Source organism: Cynocephalus volans, chromosome 6, assembly GCF_027409185.1.
Source record: "Cynocephalus volans isolate mCynVol1 chromosome 6, mCynVol1.pri, whole genome shotgun sequence".
Lineage (NCBI taxonomy): Eukaryota > Metazoa > Chordata > Mammalia > Dermoptera > Cynocephalidae > Cynocephalus > Cynocephalus volans.
The window spans coordinates 78,023,372-78,047,894 of NC_084465.1; the positions used below are offsets into that span (position 1 = coordinate 78,023,372).

Consider the following 24,523-nt stretch of genomic DNA (forward strand, 5'->3'; position numbering starts at 1 on the left):
TAAGTTTTTATTTGTTTTACCCAAACATTTAATAGCTATATTTAATGAAATATCATATAGAACCTTACCGATCCTGAGAGTATTTACTGTGATGATTCTTGCATAAAATAGCACACTCAAATCTATACTTAACAAAAATCCAAAACAATTCTAATAGTACATTTTAACAGCACTTATTTTACTATGGACCTACATGGAAGAAAATTGTCAATGTACTAGTGTGTGACAAAATTGAAATAAACATAAGAAATTCCCAGGGCAGTTATCTAATAAATGGTTTGTAGCATTCATGGCAAGATGTCAGTTTAGCCAAATACAGAGACTATATTAAATTCTAATACAGAAAGTCATTTAAGTATCTATGCAGAAATGTCAATTACGATTTTGTAACTTCATGAAATGAATAGAGTAAAAAACAGTAGAATTGAGGCAAAAGATGATTTACTTCTTCTGCACCATTTTTCAAGGAGAGTGAGGTACAGCACAGGGTGGAGGGGGGAGAGGGTGCAGCTCAGGGGATGGGATGGGAGGGGAGACTTTCTGAGGAGTTTCTTTCTAGAAATGAGGAAGATGCAGAGCAAAGTTTTCCCTGAGTAACTGCAAAGTTAATGTCCACTTTTTGGAGGGATGAATGTTTGCTCCTACCACTGTAGGAAAACTAATTTTGTTTGTCAAGGCTTTTCTCCTTGAAGAAAAAGTCTTTTAAAAGAGTTTATATTGGCACTGATATTGCTCTGGTTTACTTTGCATGTGGTTGAGGCCCACATGGGACTGATAGTCCAAAGATTAGAGGACTTATATGATGCCTATGTAATATATCGTTACTCAGCATTCTCAAAGCGAAACCCAGCGTTTTTCCTTGGGATTAATGATTGCTTTTAACAAACTAAGCCATGTAAAGGCTTTCAGCATGTGTTAACAAACTATTATTTTCACATTAAACTTGAAGTCTCTCTTTTATAGCACATGAGAATGAAATAGAGACCACGTTGCCTTCCTTGTTACAGTCACACTGAAACCTAAGAAGAAAAATTTAATTAAATTTATGCTTTCATCAATATTTACACACACACTGAGCCTCATTTATTCCTTATATAAAAATGTTTTATACCATGTAGTGATTTTTTTAATGACATAATTCATCAATGGCAGCCATAATTATGATTTCATCATTTGTGAGCTTACCTACTGTTGAATTTCTCAGGGTGTTTTTCTCTCATGATGTGGAATCTGTGTGCAATGGAGGCATCCTAGGGGGAGAAAAGAGAAAAGAAAGACAAGCTTAAGATTCCATTATCTTGTAGAAATATAGACTAAAGGAGAAAAAATGAGTAATAATTTTAAATTAACTTTTTCTTCACATTAAGAAGATGCTCTGAAATTAAACAAAATGTGTAATGTATGTAAATTCTGTGCAAACGTGATTTATGTAAGAGTTTTACAATTGGTTGTTTGTCATATTCACATCTACAAATTGATTTCTATAATTTACCTATATCCTTTGATAACTAGTGTTATCTCCTTGATGAAAGTATGTTTAAGATAGCACATATGAACATAAATGTCAAATAATAGTTGAGATTATTGTTAAACAGAGTTGGAAGGATGGTCTAACTAGAGAGATGATCAAGTAGAGAAGCTCTTAGTCCTCTGAGACTAATTATGGGTAAAAAGATACTGGGAGGGTGCACATCTGATAAAGGTAAGTATGTTACTTCAGAGTTTGCCTGGTGTGTCTTTGATGTGTAATTAATAACTGTTCCCACCATGAGCAACTTTCTGACATAACTTTTCTTGCTTAATGGAGAAAAGCACACAGAGACAAAAATTTATTTTTGGAGAATTGGTGACAAGTATAACATGCCTCTGAGACCCCAGTGTTATCAGTTCTAAATCCCAATAGATCTCTCTTACTTTTAGTAAATCCATTCAGAGCTTTTCCATGAGTCAGAAATCATACTGAATGTGTGAGATTGGTGGAATAGTGTGATCCATGGTTTTCAAGACTAGACTGTTCTGACTTTAAACAGTTAACCGTGTTATTCCAAACGAGGAGATATTTTCCTATTCTTCATCCACACATGACTAATCACTCAAACTAGAAACTAATATATTTATCAGTCATCTCAATAGAAAAGGGCTATTGTTGCAATTAAATGTTAATTTTGTTTCATAGTGGAGATAAAAGGAAAAGAAAAATCAAACACAAAGGGAATAAAGAAGTTGTGTATTTAAGAGAATTTTGAAAACACTAATCAAGGATTAAAAGTCTAATGAATGAAATGAAAAGGCTAATGTGCTTACTCATGCATAACAAAGCATGAGGCACAATAAGAGAGGGACCAATGCCCGCTGCAGATGGCAGAGTTGTTTTTCCCTGCAAGATAGAGCTAACTGTAATTTTTTTCTGTACAATCATTTTATACTCTAAAAATTGTCGTGTAATAGAATTAAAATGAAAAGGATACATTTATAGATAGATGTGTATAGAAACAACACTTAAAATAAAGATCCCACCAAAAAACCCTCTATGGTTTGATACTCTAAGATATAATTTTGTTATATATACATAGTGAACTCCTTGATTTGTTAGGAAGTGGGAATATGGATATGGTTCACTTTTATTGGTCCAATAGTGCTCAAACCTAGCTGCAAAGTTTCTTTAAAAAAACAATTTTCACTAATAATTCATAAATATATATTTTTAAATGTGAAGTTGTGTTACTGTGGTATGCAATTACAGAAAAAATCTGAACTGGGCTATTTATGAGAATTAATTAATTTTAAAAAAGCATTTATTTTGACTTTATTCCTAATTGGTTACAAAATCAATTTAGAATACCTTCTAACTAAATATATACATCAGATCAGCTAAACAAAAGCAAAAGTACATAAATCAAGTACTAAGAATGAATGATTGATAATTGGTTACCCATGGGGAGAATATTATTAAATTTACTCATGCTTCAATTATTTGTTTCTGCTAATTTGGGGAAATGGAGGCATTTAAAAATAGATTGCATAATATAATTTTCAAAAACATACAAATGTGTTTTTTGTAATAACAAGTCTCTTTCTTTCCAAAGCAACATAAACAAGACAGAGCAAGGGAGAGAGGAGAGAGAGATATCAAAGACCACTTTAAGTAGACTGGACTATAACTGAGTAAACTCCTAAAATATATACTATACCGAATAGCCAAAGATAAACTTAATATAGCTGTATCTCCAAGATACTCAAGCAATGGATCACATACTAAAGAGAGGGGAAAAAGAAAAACTAGCAAGGCACACTGGCAGGGCTTTTCCTTGTGTTGAATGGGTTCCACCACAAAGAGAGAGTTGGCATTGCTGACTACAGGATTGATAAGAAACAATGACAGCAGGTGTTCATTTGGATGAGAATTCAGACCCAATTCACATGGGACCTTGTCCCTTTGGCATAACCCCAAGGGGCTTGAAAGAGTACTGCCAAATGCAGTAAACTTATCCAGCAACCATCTTTCAGGGATACCTATGATTCTCTAAAGAGAGACCAAATAAGAAAAAGATAAAAATGCCATTTTTAAAACAAATTTTACCTTTTTCATCTCTATGTATTGCAATTTTTAGAAAACAGAGATTAAATAAGCATCCACTTCCTAGAATGGAGAAACTTTGAATTGAGACTTTCCATGTCCAAGCCTTGTAACTTTGAGCAATTATTTATTCATTAAGAGTCACAGCTTCCTTATCTTTAAAAGTGGGTACTGATACCCCTTTAAAGTACCATGGTGGAAATTTAATGAGATTATTCTGCATAGCAATTGGAACAGTGCTCTAAGTAGATGGGATGTTTATATACTTTATATGCACACCAGAATTTTCTTGAAGGTAAAAGAGGGCGCTAAAACATGGTTAAATTACATTATTTTGAAATACGTGTTTACTGACTCTCAAATTGGTTTTATTATTTTTCTTAATGTACAAATAGTTTTTATTTTAAAGTAATTAAAAAAAAAACCTGAGAAGTAAAAATAAATCAATTTTATTGAAGCAAAACAAATGTAAACCTCATTATGCTATTTAAACAGTAAGAAAGTAATCAGAGTAATATTTCTTGATATATATTTTCATATGTATCAATAAATACAAATATACATGTATCAAATAATCAGCTTCTTAGCCGCATCTGTCTCAAATATTCTGTTACTAGTATTTTTCTGAAGAGTGCTTTTTTTCTTTTCTTGCATGGGTTTATTTTATTTTATTTTTTAAATAAAATTTTCTTAAATCTCCAAAGTTGCATTTTAGGATATTAATTTTAAAAACTTGATTTGTTTCTGTGGATAATAACATTTTAAATTGAGAGAACATTTTATAAGTGCTGAGATACTTGGACATGTAACACATTTTGCTAAGAGGGGTCAATACTATTGTTTTCATTGAAATGTAAAATATATCTGCCCAGATATTGTCATAGGTACTACCTCTTCTATTTCATTTAAATAAACTGTCTCTCACAAATGTTTATACAAAACTTGTCAAACAATTGGTTTTTATTTTTGATTATTTGACCATTGCACCAAATTAAATGCCTTTACAATTTATTCCATTTCAGGATAGAATATAAATTTTCTCAATTACAAATGAGAATCACCAAAAGAGTTATTCCAAAATGCAATTTTATAATTTAAATTAATATATCACTGGGCTGAAGACCTGGCTATAAAATTTACTAGGTATTTGACCTTGAAAAGTTTGCTTGGATTTTCAATACTGCCATTTTCCCATCTTAAAATAAGAATAGTATTAATTGTATCTGCTTTGTTATAAAGATCTGATGTTCTAATACCTAGAAGATAATTAGAACTGTGACTGACATGTAGAAAGTAAGAAAATTAATGTTAGCTGTTTTATTATTGGAATATATTTATGGTTTTGAGATTCATATTATTATATCCTTTGATTTATTGATACAGTAAATTAAATAAATTTCATAATCCTTAAGATGAAGTACTTGGGGAAAGCTGTGCTTTGGTATTCAAAATTTTGTGGATTTTAGAAAGGATATATTGTGCATATATGATAAATTATGTAACAAACTCAAAAGGGTCAGGGACAGCACACTATAATTAAACATCACATAAATATTTCTTCACTACTACACGTGAATATTGACTCAAGGAAGGATAAATTAACACACTGCAAAGAGCATGTCAGTTCAGGTTATATTTCTCACCAGATAAACTAAGAAAATTTTGGTTTTCAAAGCTTTGTTAGATTTTGAGATTTCAGAATAGAGATTAAGGTTCTATATTTCCCATCTGCAATAAACAATCATTACTCTCCTAACAATTTTCACCTGAATGCACTATTTACCTAATGCTCTATTTTTACCTTTTAATTTTTTATTTAAGAAAATTACAACAATAGCCGTAAGTGAGATTATTTCACAGGCATATTTTATCAGATATTGGTATCTGTTGTGCTGTTTTAATAAACAGAGTCAGAATATTTCCTTCTTTATGCTCCAGAATAGTTAATAATGCATGGGAATGATTCATTATTTGAAGTTTTTAAAGAATCATTTGTGAATTGTTGGCTTGGCATTTTTTTGTAGGAATTAACATTTCGGTTATCTTATTTTCTCTGATCTATTTAAAATTTCTATCTCTACATAAGTTAATTAAGGTACCATTTTTTTATAAAGTCATCTGCAGTGGGGTGAATGGTGACCTCTCAAAGATATCAAGTCCTAATCTCTGTAATCTGGTAAATTGTTGCAGATGTGACCAAGTTCATGACTGGGATTGCTTGGAACTGGTAACTCATTTCTGCTTTGTACTTTTTTTTTTTTTTTTTTTTGAAATAGGAATCTCTATAACTGTTATATAAAACAAGCAAATTACTTTTTTGTTTTCTAGTTTCACAGGTCCAGGAATGAAGACGAATTTTACCTCAAGATGGATCATACCAAGTCTCACTCACTGATTTAAATGATTTAGATTTAGATGATGAAATCTGGGACTTGGAGCTGATGGTATTTAGATGAGATCTTCTACTTGAGTGGATGACATAAAGGATTGAGACATTTGGAGATACTATATCGCACACAGGACAGACATGAATCTTTGGGGGCCAGAAGACAGACAGTAGTGGGATGAATAGCGATTCCTAAATATATCAGATCCTAATCCCTAGAACCTGGAAATGTTACCTTACGTGGTAAAGATTTTGCAAATATGATTGCATTAATGATCTTGAGGTGAAATTATCCTGGATCATCCAGGTAGGACCTAAATACCTGCACAAGTGTCCTTATAAGAGAAAGACAGAGGGAGATTGGACAGACAAAAGAGGGGAACCAAAGTGAACAGAGAGGCAGAGATTGGATGAGTGCAGCCACAACTCAAGGAATGTGGGAAGCCTCCAGAAGCTGAAGTGGCAAGCAATGTTTTCTCCCTTACAGCCTCTGAAGGGAGCACAAGCCTGCTGATACCTTGATTTTAGCCCAGGGATACTAAATTTGGATTTAACCTCTCTTGAACTGTGAGAGAATAAATTTCTGTTGTTTTAAGTAACCAGTTTGTGGTAATTTGTTACATCAGGCATAAGAAACCTATATATCATCTATTAATGTAGGTTTTTTGAGAAAAGCATTATGTTGTAATCTTTTACTTTTTTCTATATCCATGGTTATTTTTATTCTCTTAATTCTAATTTGTATTAATTTTTGTATCTAACATGATGTTTAGAATCTGTAATTTAGCCAGAAGGCAAATGAACATATTAGAATAGCCATCACAAAGTCTATATATCAACTCCACAAAGTGGGCTGAAACAATCGAAAACCAAAACTTCAGAAAGGCAATTTTTTTTTGTTTGTTTTTGAAAGAAGGACTTACTTCTTACTTTAATCCCAAATATCACTGCTGATTATTTATTTAACATTGCATTGGAGGTCTTTAGAAATGCAATATATCAAGAATAAAACAATAAAAGTTATATGCATTATAAAGAAACAGAAAAACTATTATTATTGATAGGTGATACAATGTTCTGTGTAGAAAGTTCAATGGAATCAACTGCAATCCACATAAATTAGAGAAAGAGTATAAACAGTTGTCCAGATGTATCAATAGCATGTAAAAATTAATAGAACTGACCATAGTAAAACAAAGTCATAGAAAATGATGCCATTTACAATGTCAACTGTTATTACAAATATCTAGGAACAAATCTACCAGTGTAAGTCCTAAGGACAAAAATGATAATTACTAAAGAAAACAAACAAACAAAAATTAATGGAGATGCACACTATTGTGGGTTACAGAGATTTGGGGAGTCGAGGTTAGAATATCTGAAGGACAGCACAAGTTCTTCTGAAAGTGAGCATAGACGGAAACTCCAGGACTGTTCTCTATTAGGTTGCATTTTCTGTCTCTTAGAATTGGTGCAGGGTGTGTGTGTGATTCCACAGGAACTCAGAGCCATCAATTTGCACATCTGCAGCTTCTCTTGCTGTGAATACTTCAGATGAAACCCATTTTTGACTTTTGTTACTTAGCTTTGGATTACACTACTGAAGAACTGGGGCATTTTCCTAGAATTAAAAACTTGGAGACTTGGAGCAATACATGACTGAGAGTACAACTGCCAGTCTTTGAATAAAGCCAATAACTGGAGTAGGACATAGTATTTGCTGACTGGTAGATGCAAAGTCAGAAGCAGAGTTTTGAATAGGGAGATATGTAAAAAAGATGTTTCACCTATGAGCAGGCTCCATGTGAATTTTAATTTCTTGGGTACTTTGTATTGAATGATGGCAAACGTTATCATTAGAATTTGGTTTAAATTATTACTCTCAAATTTTATAATTTCCTTTAATTTATTCCCAGTTATTCAGTAAAGTTGGATATAGCTATGCCACTCTGTGTGACCATATTGTAGAAGTCAGTGAGGCTTGGTTTATATGTGAGATAAGGCCTGCTCCCACTTCAGCACCTTCCCACTGTCCCTCCCATTCATGATGAGACCCTGGGGAAAGTGGTAGCTTTACACTCAGAGAAGGGGCATCATCAGCATCCTTTCAAAAACAGATGACAGACACACTCTAATCTGAAGATGTGTATTATTATAACTGGAGGAAATTTTACTCTTTTTAGATGACTACCAAAAAGTCTGTGGGAAATCACATAGGATCATGCAGAATACTGGGGTAAGTAATGGGGGCTATTACCACCCTTAAGTTTAAAGGGACAATGTGAGGAAGTAGTTACCAGTCTCAGAAAGAGAGAGTGACAGAGAAGACAGCCTTGAGAGGTAAAGATGCCCAGTCCTCAGTGACTTTTCATGGAGGTATCCTGAAATATAAGAACCCTAGCCCTTCTGTCCTCCCTCCCATCTTCTGCTGGGGATCTCAATTGGCCAAGTCAATCAGAAGCAAGAAGGCAAGACTGATCGGATGTCATCTATATAAGACTCTGACCAGGCAGACAGCAGGATGGGGAGGGTAGAGAGAATATCTTATGAGGCAACCAGAAGCAATTCAGAAGAGAGGGATCACAGTCCTTGAGATTCAGTGCTTATGGGAAAATGGAAAGCTATATTGTACACAGAGATTTAAGAAGCATCAGTTCCAAATCTATGAGAAAGAATGGACAATTATTAATTAAGGTGCCCATTGGAATGTCAATATAAGTATACATTAAGTATTTATATGCATACTGTATAGACCTTGTGTATGCAAAGATTTTAATTGATTAAATAAAATAGTTATTACATGGTACCTGAAAATAAATACAAAACTTTCTCACTGAAAAAGCAAAACACCTGAAGTAAACTGAGTTTTTATTCCACAAAATGAAATAAAAGTTGTCATTTTTACCCTAAACACCTACATTTATGTATTGACAGTAATGTGAATACATAGAAAATTTTCTGGTTTTATCAAAGGATGATACATCCCACATAAACTCTCATATATTTCCCACTTTCCCACTATACATTATGAATTAACTGTAAGCTTTGTGAACAAACTGGTAGAAAGAATAATAAACTTACTAAACACTTACTGTAACTACAAATATATCATTTCTATGATCAAAATGTTCCATTCAATACAGATTTTCAGAACTAAAGAAAGAAGAGTGCTATTTATGTAATAGGCACAGAGATCAGTGCCTAAGAAGTAAAGGAACATTTAAATCAGAACTAATACTGAAAATAAAACTAGAATAAAATAAAAAATGCAACAATTTCATAGTTTGGCCAGGCAGTACATGAATCAGTATAGTGATAAAACTCAGTTTACCCCAACCTTGACATAACTCTGAACTTCTCAACCAGGGACTGTGGTACTGCAGAGAAGGCCTGGAGAGGGAAACCCTAGACATTTCCCTTCATGAACAGGGTGTCAGACCCCACAGAGATTGCCCTGCTGTGGGTCTACAGAGGAAAACCTCTGTAGGTTTTCCTACAGTATGATGGGAAGACACTCTCCCTATGTCTGACAAGAGAGAAGCCAATACTCTCCTCACATGTAAAGTTTAGAATAGGACCAGAGTCCATGACAGCAGGTCAGGACCCAGGCCACGAAGAACTGAAATACTGCACATGATGGTAAGGCTTAAGGACACAAGTTAGAGACAAATGTACTGAAACCAGGAAAGTGGAAGCTTGCTCAGAGTTCGGCAGGGTAGTAACGAACAGCACTTGCTTTGCAATCAGACAAACAGCTCTAATCCTGCTACATTGTGCCATCTCTGTGCTGCTGAAAAATGAAAATAGCTCATATCTACCTCATCAGGTTGATAGTAATACTAAATAAGATTATTTTTATAAGGAACTTTATCCCTTCCTATTAAGTCTGACAGTATGTAAACCAGAAAGCTTGGGCAAATGATAAACTGCCAGTCAAAGAGTAACATGTCACACAAGAAACAAATCATTGGTGTCTTATCACAGAATACATCTACTTCATAAGTGTCACCTGACTAGGAAACACTTTTGAAAAAGCTTTGCTAAAATAATCACAGGCCTAGAATATATCACAACTTCTGCCAGTATCCATCGAATAGAGTAGGGTCCCAATGTGTTTTTCAGATTTTTGATCTCCCTGTAATAAAATTCTTATCTAATAGTTTGTATTCTTCTTTCCCAATTAGAAAAAAAAAATGCAAGCATATGAACTTAAACAGCTAAAATATTTATTACAATAACTACATTTGCCTGAAATTTTGAATTTAGAGAAATCGAGTAGATATATATTTTAAACTGTTCTTTTCACAGTACATCAGTTACTTAACTATGTTTTAGTTTCTGGAAACCATAAGTGTTTTTCTCATATCTATTATCTTCAATAATATAATATATCTTTTTCAGTTAATGCAAAAAGGTTGGATTCATCACTTACATTTATGTCTGAGGTTATTTTGGTCATTACAGTATTCATTTAATCTGATAAAAGCTGCAAATGTGTTCAGTGCTTTGATGTAATTTCAGCCAATCTGCAAAGAATGTCTTGCCCTCTTTGAATAATCAGGGAGTTGAAATCTCATAGCATTTTCCATCATATCAAACTAGGCATAATGCTTGAGTTTGTGAAATAAATCCAAGTCAAAAACTTCTGTGTGGTCACCAGTCATTAAACTGGGGTTGAGAATGACCAAAGTGGTATGAGTGGCAACCAGTAAATTGGAAGGAGGTAGGAGGAGAACGAGGTAGTGATATAGGCAGCAGTGGAGGCTGAGGTGGACACAAAGGAGGAGGAGAAATAGACAAAAACAAAAAAGTTGTTCTCTACTGTCAGTAAGTAGGCTGGGAATACAGTGCATGTCAAAGGAGAGGGGGGAAACAAGCCTGCACATGAGGCTGATGTGTCCTGTGGAGGGTGATATTGGGACAAGGAGCTGAATAGTTTATTAGAACCAGAACCAGAACTGATATAATTTTCATAGCAAAAGTACGAAAGCAGGCTCTCGATAACATTCCTGAACTCAGTGAATGCCAACAGTGTCGCTGCTGCACCAAGAACAGAGTGCAATTACATAGTTTTTATCCCACTTAATCTCCTTAGTAAATCTATAAAGTAAATACTGTCTTAGAAAACTGGAGCTTAATTGGTTTTTATGACTCAGCCTAAGTCATCAAGTTGGAGTAGCCAAAACATACAACAGAATGTAAACAATTTATAGTTCTATACTCCACTGTCTCTAAAGGCTATATCTTAAGAATTACTTCTAAAAAGATTCTAGCCTTATTATAGAATTGATTTCCAAAATATGATTCGATTTTTTATATCTGAAAAACAATTACATTAATAGTTTTGGTTGATTTCAGGAAGATTTCTTAAAGTGGCAGCATATAGAGTATTTATTTGATTCTCATTTCATTTTGGCAGCCACGTGCCCAGCTGTTAAACAAGTAAATCCTGAATTCCTTGCATTCGTTAGTAACTAGGAATGATTATCTAGACAGAATTCCTTTCTACTCTCCAGCACCACTACCTTACTCACAGGAGTGTGGATGTAATTCCTGCAAAAAGGCCTCACGCCTTGATGCTACAAAGAACCTCATCAAAAGTGACTGCAGAACTCTAACATTAGTAAACAATTACTTGAAAGAGAATAAAGGCGTAAGACATCATCCTCATCAATGATTAATATTAAATTCACAAAAGACTTTAGAGATATAATTATTTTGTTTCTAATGCAATATAAAAATTAAAATCTATTGTGTATCTATTGTGTATCTAAAAAGAAACTTCTAAGGGAAAATTGTTCCTGTTAGTCTTTGCTTTTACTGTCCCAAAACAGGGCTGTAACTGGACTATTGAGGATTTTCCTGTGAGAAGCAGAGGAAGGAGTAATAGTTTCAACAAGTTTTATGCACTAGAGGAAGAAGCAGTCTAGCTGGGGAAGCTGTAGTCTGAGGAAGCTGTACTCTGGGGCAGAGGTGACGGCTTGAGTGGAAAGCCCTGAGGGAAAATCCAAAAATAACAACAAAAGAACAAATACCAAACATGGCTTGTGTAATATTTAAAATATTTGCTCATGTTTTTCCAACCTAAAAAAAAAAGCTCTAGGCATTATGCAGGGAAAAATATCTTACAGTTTGGCTTCTTTGATGATAAGCAAATACAGTTGTCACACTTATTAGTGTGATACGGATTATAGGGATGCCTAGAAGCAATGGATATTAGAACTATTACTTTAATCTCTGTTTTATGCAAACCATCCCCCCACCATTAAGTGTTCCTCGGTAATACATAATAGGAGTGGTCATAAAATCTTAAACTTTTAAATCACCTGCATGCCTTTCTTGAGAAGTTATTACACTTAATTCAGTACTATGTGTTCTACAAAAATTTGTCATAGTGGCAAATTGATAAGACATATAACCCTTAAATGTCATAACATATAGACCTCTAGCAGCAGATTGCTAAGGTGTATATCCTTTATTTTTATTTATTTATTTTTTTTAAATTTTATTTTGTCGATATACATTGTAGCCGATTATTGCTTCCCATCACCAAAACCTCCCTCCCTTCTCCCTCCCCCCCCCCCCGACAATGTCCTTTCTGTTTGCCTGTTGCATCAACCCCAAATAATTGTGGTTGTTATATCTTCTTCCCCCCCCCCCCGGTTTGTGTGTGTGTATGTATGTGTGTGTGTGAATTTATATATTAATTTTTAGCTCCCTCCAATAAGTGAGAACATGTGGTATTTCTCTTTCTGTGCCTGACTTGTTTCACTTAATATAATTCTCTCAAGGTTTACAACTCTATTTGTGATAGGACATAAACTGTTAACACAAGGACCCACAACTTCTCTCTGCTGCCTTTGCCCAATTGACTTCTTTCTCTTCCACTGTCTGCTGGGAAGAGAAAGTTCAGATGCCTTTTGGAGTGATTCTCAAAAGAAAAACATGATATGAGAAGGAATTACAGTCCCCCAGAAGGCTGCTCACTGAGAGAATACAATTTATCTGGAACACACCTTGCAGGGCTGTGTCATTGACAAGAGAGGAAAGATCAAGATGGTGACATACTGGAAAGAAAAACCAGTGAATTCTGATAAATTGGAGAGTTTTGAGGTGCTAGAGATTGGGAGGGGACAATATTCATATGAGCTGCTGTGTTCGTGGGAAATATGAATACGGATGAATAGTTCTGTGTGGGGCATCCTTTAAATCCAACTTTGCTCCAAAGTAGGACATCAGAGGTTATATTTTTATAAGCAGTTTAAGCATTTTATTTATTTCTTTGTAGTTTTAAATATTTAACACTGTTGTTCTCTGAAACCTTCCTTCAGTGAACATTTTATTTTTCATAGTGAAATATCCTAAAAGAAGAATAGAAAAAGATTCTCTTTAGACTATAATTGAGTATTTATAACTTTACGGTTTTGAAGTTGCCAATCAAACCTCCTTTTGACAAATATTTGGGCTTTGCTGCCAACTGCCTGAGCTAAAAGTACAGTTTTTCACAGTTGTTCTAGCCCTGATGTCTTTCTGGGTCTGATTTTACTGAGTACTGACTTGGGTTTTGAATCTGCTCAAGTCCTCTCCACTCTAGTTGACTAACAGTATTTCACACACACACTTTGACTTTTTGGATATATTAGACATTCTCCACTCTTCTTAAACCTGTAGCCCGCCCTCATTCCCTCTGTTTCAAGAGGGGTTCCCTTCCTCCATTCTAAGACTAGACCACCATCTGTGCTTGGATTCCATCCCTTCTCAGTCTCTCAGAAACCACAACACCTCAAGGATATATAGTCTTTCTCTCCTGTATTTTCATTCTCTCCCTCTCTATAGACTCTTTTTCCTTACCGAAAATTGCCTAAGTATCAATAATCTAAACAAAAATCTCTTAACCTCCTGTGCCTGCAAAATGCTATCAGTTTAATTTCCACCTTTCACACAAATTTCTTAAAAACAGTGAATAAAATTTCTATCTTCCTTTCCTTGCTTCCTCTAACTCCCTAATCCACCGCAGTCTGGTTTCCCCCTGCACTGCTTGGAAGTACTGACTGACTAGAATGTCTTTCCTCGCTTCCTACCTGATCGCTGCAGCATTCAGCACTGCCCTCCCTTTTTCCCAAATTCATAGTCTTAAAACCTCTCATCTTTGGTTCTACTCTCTTCATCAGCTTTCAACTGTCCTGATAAAATCCAGTTCCATATCTGCAGCCTTGACTGCTCTCTTGATTTTCGGTTTCATGTTCACAAATCCATGTTTTATATTGCCATGCAGCTGGCATGGAAAAAATTCATACTCAACATCATCTTTTCCATAAAAGTGAATCCTCTTCTCAAAATTATTTTCATCAGTGGTGCCATCGTCCTACTCCTAGCTACCCAGGATCAGAGTTAGAATTATTTCTGGTTGTTTCCTTCTCTCCCACATTGAGTATGCCAGTCCCTGTCAATCTCCTCTCAGCTTTTGCTTTTCATTACCCTTGCATTAGTCCAGGTCTGATCACATCTCACCTAAACCACTACGAGGGTGCTCCAAACGGTTCTTCCTGCTAATAATCTGCCACACCACTGCAATCCATCCTAAGTACCGTTACTTGTTCAACTGTGATAGTTATTCTGTGCCATCAAAGTTTTCAGCCTGAGGCTTAGCTTTTAAAGACCCTCCACCCTCTGGCTACTCTTTCATTTCATATGTATCTGCCTCCAGGCCATACTCAAATATTAACAAATATTTTAATATAGTCTATATACTTCTGTTTCTACAATTCATCTATTTCCAATTAACAAATTTCTAAATCTATTATGTCATTACAAATTTAGTTCACAAACACCTCTAAAAATAAGATACCTTGGTCACCTCAAAAAGTAATAGGTGTTGCGGAATCTAAATCTTTCGATTTTTTTTTTTCATTCAATAGCAGTAAAAACCACTACAAAATTACATATTTAAAGTTCATGGAAAGTAAAGAGTTAAACTTGAATAGAGTTGAAAAAATATTTCAATTACACTGTTTGACTGTACAGAACAGTAATAACCACAATCAAATTTTGCAAAAGATGGAACTATCTATGTATACACTTATGTAGATAAACCATTTTTCAGTACATATACTTTGAATGCTTAACCTATGCAAACTCTTAGAGGTACACGTGCCTAGTATTGCTTTTTCTGTTAAAATAGTTTTATATTAATTTTTAGCAAAACGTTCTATGATAAGGCACAAATATGTGGGTAATTACATTTATTTCAATAAATTTTGATTGAAAATGGAGTTTCATATCCCACTTCGCTATTGGAAGACTAGAAGGAAGAGTGAGTAATGCTTGACAAATAATGGGTGTTAATAATGTAAAGCCTTTTACAATTCTGGACTTATCCACTATGAAAACTTCTCACTTTCAAACTCTAAGAATGTTAGGCAATTAGTTAGTCATGTGCAGGCAGAGGGAAAGGGAAAATTAAACTTTGCCACTATTAAACCCAGGTCCCTCCCCTTTGGGTAACTTAGTGGAAACTCCACCCCAAATCCACCCCTTTTGTGGGCAACTTGTCAAAGAAAGAGCCAAATCTGACCACAAGGGTCTGTTAGGGACTTTCCAGGTGTAAGGACATGTGCAGAAGGGACAATTTCATACCTTAGGTGATCTTTGAGCATGTTAATGCTCATTAGGGGCTTATACATATGCAATCCATAATACATACCATTCTAACAGACTGAATTATGGGAAAGGACAAGCGCAGTGTGAAAAAGTTTATATAACCCTGACCTGTCAATCAAAATGTCAATCAAGTTAGCTAATACATATGCAAAATTAGTAAGATAAAAAACCCTAAACTTGTGTTTCAGGGACCATTCTCTGTTCAGGAAATTGGCCCGCTTCTCCCTTGAAGTATATCTTCCTTTGTGCTCATCAAAGCTTTGCTGCTGCTTCTGACTTGAGTCTGATTCTTTACTGACTTGGGAAAAGGACCAAAGCAAACGGGACCCTCGTCCCCGGTAACAGGAAGAAAAAAAAATCATCACAAAATTGCACATTGTGGCTATGTACATATGTAGACATTAAAGCAATGAAACTGAAATGTGATCTTAATAATATGTCATAATTTAATATAAGAATATAAATTTAACCTAAAACATTTTTATCTTTTAAAATAAGCAACATTTATAAAAATGGGCTTTCACTTCTTAAGAATTACAACCACCTTAAATTAGTCTCACAAACAAAATATTACAAGCCTCCTCGGGTTAAAATGTTTTGCCAGGCAAAACAGCACTCATTTTCTGACATCAAATATGCAAAATGGGTAGAAGGATGAAGGCTCCTATGACTTTTTTTAAGGTATTCAAAATTACGCATTTGTAAAACACTGCTTTGCTTCCGTGATTTAGTTAAATCATTTTATGTATGTCAAGTTATAGGCCATTCGTTTGCTCTAACAAGAAATGAAAAACAAAAAATAGACACTTAACCAATATCTAGTACTACCAGTGTTTGCAAGCCTAGTGTATATGTATGTTATCTGGTTTCATGGCAAACGGTTATCTTCACATGATTAATAATACTATTTTTCAAAAAGCCTTTGAGGAAGGCAAAGGCTTTAAGAGGTAGTTTAAATCAAATTTGACAGTATTGTTGATATCAATCATAATCAAATTATTTTTTCTTGTTTAAAAGAAGAGCCAAAAAATATTACTATTGTAATCCAAGTTGACCCATGAGTCTCCAGATGTATTCCCCACTAATCAGTGGCACTGTGGAATCCAGAGACAAATCCTTTCTTATACACACAATGGAAAATATTTTAATAAGTGAACACATAAGAATCTATAATACCATTACACAAAGAGAACTATAGTAATGGTCAACAAATGGCTTTTATAGAATGCATTATCTGTCACTAAATATACTGCCATTATGACAAGAAATCTTTTGTGCTTTAAAAGGGTATGTTTCTCAGTAAAATATTTATGCTTTTAGAAATTACCAGACTATATAGCTCATCCACAAGAAATTCAGTTATTACATAAAATTGTAAATTATTTCTTTTAAATTATTAATGCAATTGAAAAAAGAATTTTTCAGGCTTATAGTCTTTTGAAAGGACAGCAAAATAGATGAAACAAAACCAAGATGACAATTTCAGCATTTAAAATTTACACATGATAATTCAAACAAATGTTATGACATTTAAGATAATGAAACCCTTCATTTATTCTACTATCTGGTATGAGTTTTATTTCACATATAAGGAGTCAGAACAGATGTCCAAATATTGTAATGCCAAAAGAAAGTTAGGGCATATCTTGATTAATACCCTCAGAGCAGCCTGTAGTGTCTCTTTAAAACTGGCATGCATTACTTCAAAACAGCTATCCAAAATCCATTCTAGGAAAAATAGCTAGACAAAGCATTCCCAAGACAAAAAGAAAACAATAAAGCTCAGTATAACCCTTTTAGCTATGTGAGTTGCATATTATCGACAGACCATTCATTGCAATCAGCAAATGATTAATTACAAATTTGTTGTTAAATTTACAACATTAAAAAACAAACAAACAAACAAACAAACAAACAAACAAAAAACCCCACAAGCTTCAGGCTACAGTTAAAGAGGAAAAACTTATTTTAAAAATTATTGGAAACTTTTTGTAATGAATTAATTCTAATCAATATGCTTGTTGACTGTACAGTGGAATAATGACTTTCTTAAATAGCAGAGGTACCCATTATTGTAAACATTTAAATTAATATTTAACCTACTAACTTGCATGTCTTTTAAAATTTACTGAAGTAGCATTTTGCTGACTTACCTTTAACAAATAAATAGTCCATCAAACACGTGCATAAGGTTTGTTTTTCAATTTCAAATGTAAATTGCAGAAGAAATGCCCATATGGTCAAACTTATACTAACCGCCTGGAGCAATTTTTTCTAGGATTTTTGTAAAGATATACTTCAGTGGCATATTAAAAATATAAAAGGTGATAAGATAGTAAGATAGATGGGTATTTGTTTCTCAGTTACAAATGGTTTTTTTTTTTTTTTTTTTTTTTACAAAATAATACTTTTAGGGTTCTTTTACTCAGATAAGAGTAATTCAAGCAGAGTAGTGCAATGGTACAACGTAATAGATATTTTGTTCAAAGTGACCATTTTTATCAAACTAACTTTCTTAGTCATGTTCTGAACAAATATTTATTGAACACCAACTGTATGCCAGACACTGTGCTAGGTTCTGAGATGACAAAATTAAATAAAACATTCACCTTGTGCTTAGGAAAATCATAATATTTGTAAATCTCTTCTTCCCTTCACTGTCTTATTTTTCTTTGAAACTTACTGGAAATGCATTAGTGTCAAAAAGGCAGGGACATTATCCTGAAGTTTGTGAAAACAGAAGTAGTATTTTTTGCAATAAAGCTGAAAATAGGAGGGAAGAATAGAGTTTCTTCAGATATTTGTAATAATTTGATAACTACTAAAATTATGTTAGTGATTATGCAGTCCCATTTTCAGATAGGATATCAAATGTCAATATACCTAATAGAAATGTATTTCTAAAAATATGTGAGGGTGGTTCGAGATCTAGATTGTAGAAGGCAAGCATGGTAAGAAAAGAGAACATCTTTAGTCTCAGCACTAGCTCTCCACATTGAGACTACATCATACTTTTGAAATAACTTTACAAGGCACTCTGAACTCCATTCCTCATATCATAGAGAATATCTTTCTTAGCCAGCTCTATGCTATGCTCCTGGGCTCTTCTAAGAGAGCATTTAACAGAATACGTCACCATATTCCTTGGTACACATCCAGCCAGGCACAAGTAAGCATAATATCCTCCGCTGCACAGAGCTAGTAGACAAGAATTGGAACTTTGCTTCATCACCCTGAATAACAATAACTCACTGAATCATTGAAGGTTGGATATTACTATACATATACATAAGCAAAGTGAGGATCAACAATGTTATGTAAATTGTGCAATATTGCAAAACCAATCGGTGTTTCAACTGGCATTGGAACCCAGTTCCATTGCCTTCCTCTGTCCTAGGAGATGGCTCGTTATCTTATTTACACAACAATACTGAATGTTGAAAAATTTTGCTTTGTATCACCTCATGGAAGGACAGCTAGTATTCTACCACCCACAGCACAAGTTTTGTTGAACATATAGCTCTATTGATACAAACATACATTTACTATATCCTTACTTATTTGTGGATTTTTGTTTCATTTTTTATTGAGTTAAATTCTCATGCTTTAAAAATACATAGGAAATAATCATGCTTTTTTCTATCCGAGCATTTTAAATCAAGTATAGAAATAATTTCCAGCTTGAAAAGCTATGCAATTTATATCTATTCCTTCTTAATTTGTGAAAAGTATTTTTAAAGCAAACAAACATTGTCTTAGTGAAGCAAATTTACTACCTTACACATTCTCCTTAATAGCATTTGATAAAGATGCTTACCTTGCTTAAATGTCTTTAAATCTCATTAAAATATACTCACAAACTTAAGTGCTCCATTTTTTAAATTGCTCTGCTAAGGATACCTTAATATAGCCAACTTAATTAACACACAGTACTATATAATCATAGGTGATACAAATTTAAAAGAAAAAATAGGATAGATAACAAGGCATGGAATTTTAAAAACTTGAAAGGTTTTTAGAGATTCAGTCTCAGAGATTCAGAGAATAAAATAATCTATCTGAATTTTAGTGCTAAACAAGGAGTAGAACAAAGCTCTTCTGAATTAAAATGCCGGCATCCTTTTATTTTACAATAAATCATCTGAATTAAGGTCTATTTAAAGTAATTTGGGGGAATTGCCAATTTAGTTTTTTTTTCCTCAAAATGTATATTATTCTGTCAATGAGTACAAAGATTTATCCATAAGCAATAGGAAAGTTTTTGCTAGCAAAGAAAGTTAAACAAATTTGTGTTTTGCAATAAGAAAATATTAATTCCAACAGACTAAAAGTGTCAATATAACCAATTACATGTATAGTGATATAGTTTATTCATTTGCCTTAATTTTACTGATTACTTGCATATGAGGAATAGATTATATTTGGTAGGAAAGGTCTAGAGAAAGGAATCACTTGAACTGGAGGTGGAAACTGGTACTGAGGATGAAGAAAAGAGGTTGTGTGGAAACTTGAAGGGCTTTGAGGCTATGAAGGTAAAGAGTTTTCATTTTATTTGATTGAAAGTTGACTTCTAATTGTAAGTTCTTGAACAGGGGGAGAAAAAAGGTGTTTCCTAGAGATGGGTCTCATTCTAAAAAGATAACTGTGATTCTGTTTTAGAGAACATTGTTATTACTAAATAAATGAAAGATTTTGCACAGGTTTCTTAAGTGGTAAATGTAGCAAATAACGTCTCAAACTTCTTTATGTTCAAAATTATTTTCTGTCCTTTTTACAATTTTTTGTCCAGAAATACAACTAGTTTGTTCTAAGTTGATATCTAAAAGTTACTACCATTCATTATTATGTTTGAGGCTGAGAATTACAGCATTGGCTGGAAGCAAGGCTTCATGTGATTAAAAAAAATAAAGTTTCATTTGGTGGTATGTTTTGTTCATTTGGAATAACTCTTCCAAAGAAAATTGGGTGAGTTTTTGCTACTATAATCTTCAGAGACATCATTAATATTAGCTATCAATGTCACCCCCAAAAGATTTATTTTGGTTTGACTTCTCTTTCTCTCTTCTGGCCTAACTCTTCTTGAATACCAAAAGTGGAAATGAACATGCCAGATCAGGGATAGATTAACATAATCATAAAACCATAAATGTGAAGCCTCACAGATTATCTTGTTTGAAAATTCCTTTTACAAGCAAGGAAACTGAGGGAAACAACATAAATGAAATGATTTACAAATAGTTCCTGAACAGGTAGCAGAGCTACATCTCATGATTCCTAGTATATGAGCCTTTATTCTACATAAACTAATTTTAATGCCAAGTAGTAAAGAAATCAAATACCTTCTGGAAAGTAAATGACGGAAGTTTTTCAAAGCACAGCCCAGTGTAGTGAGATAAAGGATAGAATGATTAAGTATTTTTCCATGTGCTGAAAACAAAAAACATAAGTACTGTCATAGTGGATCAGATTCATGGCTCATCCCAATATGTTCTCTCTGGCATTGGCATTAAGAAGAGAGCACGATTCTTCTCTCACAGGTCAACTTCAAATGTTAGAAATTCCAATAAGTTAAATCAATACTAGTATAACTCAACCAGCCTGCTTCCCATTTGGAGTTATTCACAAATTCGTTCTGGTTTTCTGAATATTTTATATGTGTTTCTGTTTCCTAATCTTATAAGCTTCATAATTTTTTTAATGTACTTTTTTTATTTGCTATAAATCAATGCTAGATTTTAAGAATCAAACAATGGCCACTTTTTGCTTTGAGTTTTATTTTTTTTTTTCTTTTCTTTTTTTTTTTTTTTTTTTTATGATCCGAACCCGTGGCCTTGGTGTTATCAGCACCGCACTCTACCGAGTGAGCCACGGGCCGGCCCTTTGCTTTGAGTTTTATGAACATCTTTGCCTTCAACTGTATTGACCTATAAGTTATCTATATAACCTATAAGTTATCTTAAGCTTTCCATTTCTTGGTAGAAAATTTCATAAGATTTTTATATTTATTAATCAGCCATTCAAATAAAATTATTTTACCTTTCTCGGCATTTAACAATAACTCATTTTTAATTAGTAATTTTTTTATTTATTAAACCCTTACTCTATATTTAGTACTGGAGTAGGGGTTTAAGACAAGAAAATGAACAAGACTGAATTTTGTTTTTGCTTTCCCTTTGCTATCATCTTTTCTAAAGTGGAATAATCAGGAGTACAGATTGTATTTATAATAGTATTTCCACATATTTTGTAAAATCTCTTCTTCTTCACCCTTTTACTTTCACTATCATTGTTAAAAATAATAAAAATAAAAAGTAAATAATGCCTACTACTCCTAAAGATGAACAATCTAGTCCTGCTGTAATCATGGTGCCTGGTAGTCGGGAGTGGCATTGGTTTTGGGGCTGGTGGATGAGAAGATGCTCACAGCATTCTAGTAAATCTGTTGGTGAAGATTTGACAGATAGTGAAGAAAATGTTATTGGGGAGCTGGAGAAAAGGGGACTCTTGTACAGTATTGAAATATTTAACAACATTCTTCCTTCTTGTTACACGGAAGTAGAAAAGCTGTCTAAAGAACTCATGAAAATGACTCTAAAGTTTCTAGGCAAACTGTGGAAAAGGGCTCACTCATGTTTTCTAGCTGCCTATAATAAAATACAAACGAGAGAGAGAAACAAAGGAAGTTACAAGATTTAAACCAACCTTTTGAGAAAATTTTAATGAACCAGGGCTTCACAGGTTTGAAGACAAAACTGTTTCTCATTCCCAGTACCTCCCAGCAAAAGATCCTGAAGATAAGAACTGGATATTGTGAAAAATCCAAATCCAGTGCGCTACCAGTAATATGTGGATTTAGGGTTACAAAAATCACAAGGTAATTTTCTCTGTTATGACCTCAAAAATATTTAAGGATTTGTCTAGAGGGGCTTCTAAAAGTCTCAGGAGTATGTTTTGTAGACTCTTTCAGTTAATAGTGTTTTTAAGAATCTGAAGGGTATTGTCCTACAGCAGCTTCATAGGTAACATAAGTTAGGAGGCGTTTATCAGGAAAAGATATATGGGTACGGCTTTTATCTAATGGATTGGACTATAATTTCACACATAGAAAGCACACAAAGTTTTTGAAGGAGATCTTTGAGTTTGGCTGGAAGAGGTAAAGATAATATGACTTGTTACCTTCACCCCAGTAATTAAGCCCTTTTCTTTCCTTCTTGTGTTATGTGCCTCTCCAGATTCTAATTTCTCCAAGTGAAACATATGTATGCCTATACTGCTGCCATTTTTTTTTTTTTTTTTGGTGCTTAATTACTCAAAAATGTACTTATTTATGAATACTTCAACAACTGCTTAAGGTCTACTGCTGAAACTACTGGACATTAACTGTTCTGATAAAGAGATATTTTGGTAAGACATGCTTCTTAAAATTCTTTCAAAAAACTAACTCCATAATTGTTTGTATTGCATTGTCTTGAAAAGGAGATCATGATTTTAACATATCGTTTTCTTTCTCCTATAACATAAATGGATTACTTATAAATTTTTTTTCATGTATTTTGAATTTATATAATGAAATATATCATGATCTCATTTTTATTTAAGAAAAAGTGTTAATCATTAATTAAATTGGGAGTACCCTTCAGACAAGTAAGGATTGCTATCTGTGGTATCCTTACTGTGGTATCCTTATTACGGAATTGGTTTTCCAAGATTAATATAAATAAGATTAACTCCTACACTTATCCAGTGGTTCTGGGATGGGGCTAAGAATCTGCATTCTACTTGCTTCTGGATTCCTGTTGTTTCTGGTGCAGATGGCCAGAGATTATACCCAAACACGACTGCAGAAAATGCAGATGTGATTCAAAGCAACTTTCTGATAGTCATGTAAGATAGTGAGAGACTAGAGGGCCAAGCCCAGTCAGAAAACCTTTACAAAAGTCCAAAAGAGAGCTAACAAAGGCCTCATCCTAGACAGTGGCATGAGGGATAGAAAGGAGGGGACAGATGGAAGCTAAACTAGCTATTAACAAGTTCCTGAAACTGTTTTCTATTAAAGCTGCCTTAGAAAATGAAAATGCACTGTTGTAAGCACTAAAACAAACACAACCAAAAAGATGTTTTCTTAACTGGGAAATTATGATGTGCAGTTATGTTTGGTATCTAAATGCAAATTTTGCATGTAGGCTGCATTTATGGAAGAACCGAAAACAACCACAATATACTATATCATAGTAAAAACAAAACAAACTAGCTGTACTTGGCATCGTAATGATAAGCCCTTTAAATTAAATCTTTATGCAGATTCTATTTTGTACTCCAAACTTTTCATGGAGCCTTGTGTAATTCTGTGTGTAAACCAACAAATAGATATGCTCAGTGTATGGAGTAGCTGGTTTGGATACCAGCTGGCTTGGCTGTGCGCCTTTCTAATGGTAATGAAGTCACACAGCTGCTAGGACAATCAGCTGGAGTTCAGATCATCACTAGCTAAATGGATATCCATTGAGTAGCTTCTTATCCGGACTCATTACAGTTCAGTACTGACAAATGAAGAGCAGCTAGGGGTTTACAGCTAAGAGGCATCTAGAAACAAACTTGTTGACTTTTTCCCTATAGCTTTTTCCCTGTGATTCACAGAATGTTATTCATCTCTTTGAGATGTGTGCTTACTAATGTACTGCAAAATTTTAAGCACTCTTCCGCATATGATTTTTGAAGTGAGCAAATGTTCTGAAGTTAAGTAGGAACATGCATCACTAAGTTGTCAGTATACGAAAACAGAATTATCAAAAAGCACTGTTTTTCTTTAAAATAAATAGAAAAAGGTGTGATTTCCACAAAAAGTTAAAAATTGACTTAATATAGGTATGTTAGTGGATAATTTCTAAGATTTGACTTTG

The 24,523-nt window shown here is 33.8% G+C and overlaps 1 protein-coding gene across 6 annotated transcripts in view; it reads right to left on the minus strand.

Moving 5' to 3' along the window:
- DGKB (diacylglycerol kinase beta) overlaps positions 1–24,523 on the minus strand; it is a 633,703-nt gene that overhangs the window by 312,822 nt on the left and 296,358 nt on the right. For all 6 annotated transcript variants that reach the window (XM_063099140.1, XM_063099138.1, XM_063099137.1 and 3 more), the window contains one exon: positions 1,186–1,250. In XM_063099140.1, coding sequence (XP_062955210.1) covers positions 1,186–1,250 — 65 coding nt within the window. The remainder of the gene's footprint in view (positions 1–1,185; positions 1,251–24,523) is intronic.